Source organism: Alosa sapidissima, chromosome 17, assembly GCF_018492685.1.
Source record: "Alosa sapidissima isolate fAloSap1 chromosome 17, fAloSap1.pri, whole genome shotgun sequence".
Classification (NCBI taxonomy): Eukaryota; Metazoa; Chordata; class Actinopteri; order Clupeiformes; family Clupeidae; genus Alosa; species Alosa sapidissima.
In genome coordinates, this window is record NC_055973.1 from 23373982 (window position 1) to 23383981 (window position 10000).

Sequence of the window (10000 nt, forward strand, 5' to 3'; positions counted from 1 at the left end):
GGTATCCTGTACTGTATATCTGGCAGACAGTATCAGTCACGATCATTGTCTGCTGGCAGGTTACTGCCCTCTAGGGGCCACACCGAAACTGCATGATGAAATGTCTTTTTTTTTTCTGTCTGTTTTTGATTCCTCTATCTGCTTTTTTTATGTGTGAGCCTGTGTCTGAATAAGTAGTGCATCACCGGCTCATGAGTTAGAAGTTAGTCAACATCCCATGAGGAGTGGTTTGCTTGTAGTTGTTGTTTTTTTTGTGGAGAAGACATAAAAGAACCTGTTTTATTTAGTTTGTTTGTTTTTTGGAATTCAACTCTCACTTTTTTCAACTCACACTGTCTTTCTGTTGGCTTGTGTGTGTGTGTGTCTGCGTGTGTGCGTGTGTGCGTGTGTGCGTGTTTGTGCGTGTGTGTGTGTGTGCCTGCGTGTGTGTGTGTGTTTCTCTCTGCAGGTTCTATGATACCCACCGTGGCGTGTACGTGCAGCCCCACAGCAGCGACCGGGGCATCGCCTATTGGAAGCGGCGCGGGCAGGACTTCAGCGCGCTGCTGGACTACGCCGACGGCCGCGTGCCCATGGGCATGCAGCGGGCCGAGGGCCGCGGCTCCCTGAGCGCCCGCGAGCGCGAGCTGGCCCTGCAGCAGTGGAGGCTGGCGGCGGAGCGGAGGCAGCATGGCGAGCCGGGCGCCGAGAGGTGGGCACAGCAACCGCATCAGCATCCGCAGCATCAGCAGCAGCAATACCAGCAGCAGCAGCAGGAGCAGCGGGCACAGCAGCCGCGCCGGCCTCGGACAGCAGAGGGCGCCGTGCCGCCCCGGACCAAAGCCAAGTCGCAGTCGCTGCCCCGCATGGCCTTGCCCTCGCCCACTCCGCCGCCGCCCCACGGGGGTCGGTCCTGCCTGAGCGCTGGACCCTCCAGCCTGCAGCTGCACGAGGGCGGCGTGTGGATGGGCAACCCAGCGTCCGTCGGCAACGCCGCCGTTCCGCAGGCCCGCGCCAGGCAGAGCCGGCCTCCGCGGCCGCCCTCGTACGAGGTCCACCAGCAGACGCGCGCCAGCAGCGACGGACCCATGTCCAGAGCGCCGTCGCGGCAGGACTACTGTCCGTCCGAGCCGCCGGGCTACATGCCCCCGCCGTCCTACCGCAGGCAGCCCATCATGGGCGGAGGGCACAGCTACCGGGAGCTGCTGGCGGGGTACATGTACCGGAACGATCCGTACCAGCAGGGCCTGCCTCTCTCAGAGGGCGTGCAATGGTACGCGCGGCAGGCGGGGCATTCCTGGCCCGATCACCACGCCGACGGGCGTCGGAGCGCGCCGTGCCGGGCGGTCTTTCCGGTGTACTCGGACGACGGACGCGGCGTGGTGCAGTACATCCCGTTCGACGACCCGCGCGTGCGGCACATCTCCGCCAGTGGCCTGCTCACCGACGCCGACAAGATCCGCAACATCCAGAACGAGATCCCCGGCATCACCGTGTCGGAGCAGTCGCCGGACGACAGCGCCTTCCTGTCGCCGCAGGAGTCCATGGACAGCGCCGACGTCACGCCGCCCTGTCACGCCCAGTGGCCCAGTTACCCCGACAACCTCAGCTCCGCGCCTGACCTGAACCGCAACCCCGGCGATCTCAACCGCAATCCGGCCGACGTGACCTCTGACCTCCCCACTTTCGGCGGCGGCAAGCGTCAGCCGGTGAGCTCCCGTCAGAGCTCCAGCTCGGACCAGGGCTTCTCCGAGACCATCACGCAGGTGAAGAAGTTTGAGCCGGAGGTGGACAGCAAGAAGCCAGCGCGCCGGCGGCAGAAAGAGACCATGTTCTGCCTGGTGTCAGTGCCCATCGCACCGCAGGTTGCCCGGGACGACCCGGACCAAAACAACAACAACAAAGCCCCCAGCCCCACTGTGATGGCCGTGGTGACGCAGCCGAGTAACCAAAGCAACCCCGCTGGAGGCCAACCGGTCGGCGGCGTCCCGGACCCCCAGCACCCCGCTCCCAGCAGCCCCCTGGGCTCCCTCGTGTCCCGTCGCGCCCCGCTGAGGAGGGAGCTGGTGGACGCTTGGACCCTGCAGGCCCGCTGTCAGGGTCAGGGCTCCTGGCCCGGGGACCAGTACCGCAACCAGCACACCCAGACCGGCTCCCCCGAGATCACCCGCGTACCCCCTCCCTCGTCATCGTCGTCGTCCCAGCCAGCCCCCGAGGCCCCGTCCTCGGACAGCACCACGGACAGCGGGCTGGGGACGGACTGCTGCCCCCCCTACAGCCTCCCCATGAAGGGTCAGCGGAGCATCAGCCCCTCCAGCACCAGCGCCTTCTCCCGCACCGTTCAGCCCAACCCGTCCGGCGCTCAGCCCAGTCCGACCCGGCTACGCTCCCCACCGACGACACCGCCGGCGCCCCAGCCTTCACCCCGTCGTAACCTGCCACGACCGGCCTCCGCTGGAGGAGGAGGAGGAGGAGGAGGAGGAGGAGAAGTCTTCGGGCAGTTCCTGCTCAAGCCTGTAGGGCGGCGCCCATGGGATGCCATCGAGGAGCTGGAGTCCTTCAACAAGGAGAGCCAGAAGGTACAGGAGCCCACCACAGGCCATCAGAATATTCCGGAACCGAACCACACAGGTGACGTCGACGATGTCGACGACAACGAGCTCGTTGAAGAAATGTCCGAGCACAAAGACGAGGTGGACATGGACATTAGCCCCGTCGTTGACGACTGGGGCCTCTCGGAGTTGGTGCCCCTCTACAGGCGAACCCGGAGCTCCCCCTGCTGGCCGGAGGACCACACTGCAGGGGACCGGTTGGGGAGTGAGGAGCCCAGTCCCAGGCAGGGGAGCTCAGGCCTTGTGGTGCAGCCACTCTGCAGCCCCAACACAGTGGACAGGCAGGACATTCCCGTTCCTCAGGAGTCAATGCTAAGGGACGTAGGGCTCACCGTCTACACCCCTCAGCCCCACAAGGGGGCGCCGGAGGAGTCCTTCTCAACTCTAATGGTGACTGCAGAAACTCAGCCAGCTAGAGCACCGCAGCCCGACAAGCCCCTCTCGCAGGGTCCACCTCGGGCCGTAGAGTTGCCGAACCACGACAAAAGGGAAGCCGCCCCGAACTCGGAGAGGACACACACCTCCGTCACTGTAAGACGGCAGCGGTTCCGGTTCAGCTCGGAGGGACCCACCTTCCTGACCGAGAGCCTGACGGTCTTCTCGCCCGACGGCCAGGGCGAGGAGGAGGACGAGGTGCTGGAGGCCCTGCTAAGCAAGGTGAAGAAGCGTCCGCCCAGCGAAGACCTCAGCCCGCTGTACCAGGTGCAGAGCGCCAGCGGCATCCCTCAGAACGAGTCCATCGAGGAACGCGCTGCTCGCATACTGGGCATCTCGGTGCCGGCCGAGTCCCTGGTGTCAAAGGGCCAACGCCTGGAAGGGACATTAGCCTGTCAGAATGAGGTGCTGGCATTGGCTGAACTGGTGTTGACCAATCAGAGTGAGGAAGAAGTAGAAGAACACCTGCTGTTAGCCAATGCAGAGAAGCCAGATGGAGTGGAGATAGAGGAGGGGTCAAGTGAGAAAGAGGAGGCGGCAGGTGAGAGAGAGGAGGAGGAGAATGGGGAGCAACAAGGAGAAGTGGAGGAGGAGGAAGTAGAAGAAACAGCAGCTGTGGAGGAGACAGCAGTCCCAAGAGTTGAAGAAGCAGAAACAAATGTCAGAGAAGGAGAACCAGCAGTCTGTGAGTGGGAGACCTCTAAAGGAGAACCAGCAGTCTGTGAGTGGGAGACCTCTAAAGGAGAACCAGCAGTCTGTGAGTGGGAGACCACTGAAGGAGAACCAGCAGTCTGTGAGTGGGAGACCACTGAAGGAGAACCAGCAATAGCAGGAGAGACAGAGGAAGCAGGAGAATCTACAGCAATAAGAGGGGAGGAGACAGCAGCCAGTGGAGAGCAGCCAGTGGAGCAGTCAGTCAGCGATGACAGAGGAGGTGTAGAGGAGGAGGAGGAGGAGGAGGAGCAAGCCATAGGTGGAGGTGAAGTTACACGGGAGGAGGTAGCAGCAAGTGAGCTGGAGATTTCAGGAAGTGTAGAGGGTGGAGGGGAAGCAGCAGAATCTGCAGAGGAGAGCCTGGATGAGGAGGTGCAGCAAGCAATCAGAGAGGCCCTGGATGAGGAGGTGCCAGAGGAGAGCAGAGAGGCCCTGGATGAGGAGGTGCAGCAAGCAATCAGAGAGGCCCTAGATGAGGAGGTGCAGCAAGCAATCAGAGAGGCCCTGGATGAGGAGGTGCCAGAGGAGAGCAGAGAGGCCCTGGATGAGGAGGTGCAGCAGGCAAGCTGGAGAGGAGAGTTAGCTGAGGTGCAGGTGGAGGCCCGTCCAGAGGTGGAGGAGGAGGTGGAGGCAGTGTCAGGCAGTCCAGATAGCTACATTGCCATAGCGACGCTGGAGATGCCCGAGATCCTGTCCATCGTGGAGGAGGACGATGAGGACGAGGACGCTGAGTTCGGTCTGAACAGCGGGAGGATGGACAGGAGAATGGACTGTCCACAGGGCAGAGAGGAGGCAATGTCGTATATGCCCTCGTACCTCACGCTCGGCCATGCGCAGAGAAAGCGAGAAGAGGAGGAGGAGGAGGTGCATGTAGGCATGACAGAGACAGAGGAGCAGGAGGAGGAGGAGCAGGAGGAGGAGGAGCAGGAGGAAGAAGGGATGGAGGACTCAAGAGGGGCAGAAGAGGAGAGACAGATCAGAGAAGAGGGAGAGGAGGAAAGTGCCTCGGAGAGAGGGATGGACGGAAGAGAACGGCCGCTCTCCCTGCGACCTGAAGCTGAGGCGCGTAGAGGGGAGAAGAGAAGAGAGGAGGAGGTGGGAGAGGAGAGGAGCAAACCTGGACGGCCGGTGGACGAGTCCCCATGTCCGGGCGTGCGACCCACACCCCTCCCCCGCAGTACCGTGGTCAAGCGGGAGATCCACCTTCCTCTGGAAGCCCTGGAGGACCCTGACACATATCCAGCCTCAGGTGAGAGGCCAGGGCACAGCACTCATGAGTCTCATCACCTTCAATCAGTCCCCTTCACACGCAACACAGCACAGCACAAACACAAACACAAACACTCATTTGGTTCAGTTTTATTCAGCACACACCACAGAAGAAACCTTTATCAATATCCAGGGTATCACCATATGGCTGAGAGTGAGACACACATCTAAAACAAACACTTGTGCATTCACTGACACTTTCTAACATTCTCTGTCCTTCCATACAACACCAGAATAAAAATGTCACATTGCAACATCCAGACACACCTCACAAAGGTAGAGAAGAGGTTTAAGATCTTGGACCTGTGACATGCACATACCCGAACTGGGGGGTATTCCAACTACGTGGTTTAGTGACAAATCTGGGTAAGTTAACTCAGAGTAGGTGGTAAACCTCCTAATAGAAGAGCTGTATGGCTTTATTCTCCTAACAAAGCAATGCCATAGGGCTCATGTTGTAGGAGGTTTGCCACTTACTTGAGTTAACCTATCCACTTTTATCTCTAAACCACGTACTTGGAACCCCGTGATCTACAGGTGATCTACTGTTATAAGCAGTCTCTTCCACCAGGGGGGGATAGAGGCCTCCACCAGACTGTTTGAGACCTTTGATGCAAGTTGTAAAGTTGTTTGTTTCCTCCTTTCAGATTCCTATGATCCAAGTCGAGTGGAGAGGGTGTAATCATGGCGACTCGAACTTCCCCTTCGTCACTGTGACCCCCATCCCAGCGCTTCTTTACGACCAGCAACATTCACCTCTCTCCTCATCGCTGTGTGTCTGTGTGTGTGTGTGAGAGGGAGGGAGCGATAGTTAAATGGCAGACATTACATATGAGTTTCTGTAGAATATATCAGTTGGAGTAACATTTTCGTTTAAAGAGCCTTTTCGTTTAAAGCCATGTGTGAGAATGTGTGTGTGTGTGTGTGTGTGTGTGTGTGTGTGTGTGTGTGTGTGTGTGTGTGTGTGTGTGTGTGTGTGTGTGTGTGTGTGCGCGTGTGTGTGGTAGGCAAAGGCCACAAGTAATGTACAGTTTAGAGGTATAATGGCTTTCACAGACACAGCATCGTGCACACAAACACCCTGTACTGTGTTGAGCAATGCACATTCATCATGGGCGTTGACTGCAATAATGCACACACTAAATTCTGCAGAGCAATACACACACACACACACACACACACACACACACACACACACACACACACACATATACACATATATACACACACAGTCACTGCTCATTTCAAGTTCACCAAATAGATAGCTTTCTGCAGAGCAACACAATCCCAATGTACTTGGTACCAGAGGCGAACATACAGTGTGTAATTTGTAGACACTCTGTTGAAATTGCATTCTGGGGTGAGTTAAGAATCCTTGGTCCCCCACCCCAGATGCGGATGGCCTAGGTAATTGCCCTAGGTAATTGTCCTTTGTCGCCTTCACCAAGTCTTGCCACACATTAGAAGCTTTCTTTTCACATGGAGTGATGAAATTCAGAGCAATACACACACTCACTGTCCTACTCACTGTTCTTAGCATATGAAAGCTGAATGACCATTCACTAATGTAAAGGTGTGACACATACACACACACAACACACACCTGAAATGTATTTATTATGAAGTAATCCTCATATTGTACAAAGCAAAGTAGCTTTATTTTTAAAAAGTATTTTATATGTAGCCCTTAGGTCAGCTTGCTTTAGCTCACTTGCTGATAGCACACATACGTGGATGTGGTGTCAGAAGTGTGTGTGTGTGTGTGTGTGTGTGTGTGTGTGTGTGTGTGTGTGTGTGTGTGTGTGTGTGTGTGTGTGTGTGTGTGTGTGTGTGTGTGTGTGTGTGTGTGTGATTAGACCTAGCTGATTTGCAAGCTGAGGTTGTGCACACATGTAGCAGGTGCTTATGTCTATTTGGTAGGTCTGTGTGTGTGTCAGTCTGAAGAAGGTGTGTGTGTCTCCCACATGTCCTCAGACTTCTCGTTCACATGACCTCGGCAGGTGTGTGTCCCTGGCAGACTGTCCTGGCTGTCTGTGTGTCTTCACTGAGTGTCTTCGTCTGTCTGCCTCACAGGTGTGTTTTGGTCTCAAAAACCAAACCAGATGTGTGTGAACATCTGAATAGTGTTGTGTGTGTGTGTGTGTGTGTGTGTGTGTGTGTGTGTGTGTGTTGTGTGAAAACAATAGGGTTCTATTGCTCTGCTTCTAAGCTGTGTGATTGGACGGACACACTATCCATAACAATGTTTGTAGCGTCAATGCTTCCCTCCAGGAAAAGTAGCAATAGCTGAACAATTGCAAAGAAGACTGGGCTAGGCAATATTATGCAGAGGTGTGTGTGTGTGTACGTGCTTGTGTGTGTGTGTGACCTGAGTCCTCTATAATTGTATACATCACTCCTTTTTAGGGGTGTGTGAGTGGCTTCTGTAGCAATAGAATGAGCTAGAAAACACACACAACAATCAGTCTCTCTCTCTCTCTCTCTTTCTTTCTTTCTCTCTCTCACTCTCACTTCATTTCGTTATACCCCTCCTCTCTATGTGCACAGTGAGCTTCCCTCTCAATAGTAGAATATCTCTCTCACACACACACACACACACATACACACACATATATCCCTGTGTCATTGTCACACATTGCACCCATGTCGTCAGTATTCTAGCGTATTAATGTTGCACATTTCGGCTTTGATATTTTTATATCTCCTTGTACAGTTTCAGTCTTTTCTAAAGGCGCTGGTGGTCGCTCTCCTTGCATGGATGTATCTTCGGAGAACGGGAACCCGTTTTACACATCAGCACATTTGGTACTATGTAATCCAGCCGATGAATAATCATTATATTTCATAGTGCATATTTTTATCTTCCAAATAAACAATGGCAATATTTAAGAGCAAAATAAGCTTATTTTTAGAAGTAAAAGGGAAAGTGTTATTGAGGCCTAGTGTGTATATGTGTGTTTGAGTGCAAACTACCACACGCACATAGAATAGAGAGGCCTTGTGTTGTACAAAAAACTGCAGATGATTCATAAATAAACTCTTTGCATGAAACATATGCTGTGGTCATGTTTGTTTATTGATGTTGATAAGGAGCCAGCACAAATAACATCTGTTTGAATGGTTAAAGATGCAGACACAAACACCCACACACACGTCCCAGTAACTACATGCTCACACATTATCACACAGACACAAACACACTCGTGCACAATGACTTGGACACAAATGACAAATGGCCTGGACACACTCTTTGTTGTCTAACAGATACTACTGTGATGGGATCTGATACCATCTTAGCAACATCCAGGAATTTGCGAGGATGGTATCTAGGATGTTGCTAGGGGACGGTTTCCAGGATGTTGCTAGGAAATTTCACCAGAGAGGGTTGAAACAGTAGAGGTCAAGGATTTTTGATTTCACCACGTGATGGGTTTTCGAAGATCCCATTACATATTGTCAAATGAGGCGCTTTGTATAAGATCTACACATACACACACTCACTCGGACATGCGATGCTGACACAGGCACAACCACACAACCAGACCACACACTGACGTTCTAGCTCCACACATAGTCATCCATCACATGTCTCCTCCACAGTGGGAGGTGGGCTACAGTCTGCAATTAGCACACAGGATGAAAGGGTTTCCCTGCGTGTCCAGTGATGCACAGATGATGTAAGCGATGACGTGGTGGGCGGTGATGTCACAATGAGTAGTCTTGCACGCTTTGAGGCCAATTGGTTCACGGTCAGTTGAGCAGACAGTGGTAGTCACGGTGACCGTGTGAAAATGTGAACACCATTGTGGTCGGCCCTTTAGAACCCATTCATATGCTGATGTGGAAATCTCTCCTGACATCATATGAAGGGACAGAGGAAATTGTTAATATGTGAACTTCTTTTTTCATTGTGAGCAAAATGCAATAATGTGCGCATTGCAATGTTTGCGTGTGACTAGCTAGTGTGGTGTGTGGTGAGCATTCTGGCGCATCATGGCTGCCGTGCATCACCCAGGTGGAACTACACATTGGTGGTGGGCAGTGAAGCAAAAACACTTTGGGTGCCTTGAAAAGTGTTGTTTTATGTAAATACAATATGTTGTCGTTGTTGGCAAGCCATAACTTGTGTCTCCATTTATAAGTATATATACTTTTTTGATCCCGTGAGGGAAATTTGGTCTCTGCATTTAACCCAATCGGTGAATTAGTGAAACACAAACAGCACACAGTGAACACACAGTGAGGTGAAGCACACACTAATCCCGGCGCAGTGAGCTGCCTGCTACAACGGCAGCGCTCAGGGAGCAGTGAGGGGTTAAGTGCCTTGCTCAAGGGCACTTCAGCCGCGGCCCACTGGTCGGGGCTCGAACCGGCAACCCTCCGGTTACAAGTCCAATCTGTTCCTCATCTTCCTTCTCCTTTCGCACCCTTCCGTCCCCTCATATGGGGTGGGGGGGGGGGTGTCAGTGAGGGTCAATCATCATCATGTCATCCAGTATTTTTTCGAAACCTTCCCTGAAACAAAATGTTCCTTTAATGCAATTTGAAAATAGTACATAATGTGATAATATTTAATGTCATGAAATGTTTAATCAAGTCACACATTTCTCTTTCATGTGTGTTTGAACACTTGTATCTGTCACTCTCATTCGAACACACACACACACACACACACACACACACACACACCACTTGTTCTTAAGTGGTTTACAGCAACACACTCTGTCCTTTGTGTCTCACATGAGCTGTCCCTCAGTGTCCTATGAAGTGTTGTGCAATGTTGAAGTGTATTTGAGTGTTTTTGCACATGTATTTACCACATGAGTTTATGCTACCGTCCCGCAAAGTCACACACGCACACACACACACATATACCCATGCATGGGTGCGCACACACACACACACACACACATACGCATGCATTTGCGCACGCACACACTCACACACACACACATACGCATGCATGTGCACACGCACATGCACACACACAC

At 53.4% G+C, this 10000-nt stretch overlaps 1 protein-coding gene across 9 annotated transcripts in view; it reads left to right on the forward strand.

Moving 5' to 3' along the window:
- The window catches only part of jcada (junctional cadherin 5 associated a), a 30484-nt gene extending 22420 nt beyond the window's left edge, over positions 1–8064 (forward strand). For 2 of the 9 annotated variants that reach the window (XM_042067991.1, XM_042067992.1), the window contains exons 3-4: positions 449–4989; positions 5657–8064. In XM_042067991.1, the coding sequence (XP_041923925.1) occupies positions 449–4989; positions 5657–5691 (4576 nt within the window). In that variant the 3' untranslated portion in view covers positions 5692–8064. The remainder of the gene's footprint in view (positions 1–448; positions 4990–5656) is intronic. The other 7 variants (XM_042067999.1, XM_042067994.1, XM_042067998.1 and 4 more) reach the window with 7 other exon arrangements.
- The last annotated feature ends 1936 nt before the right edge of the window (positions 8065–10000 follow it).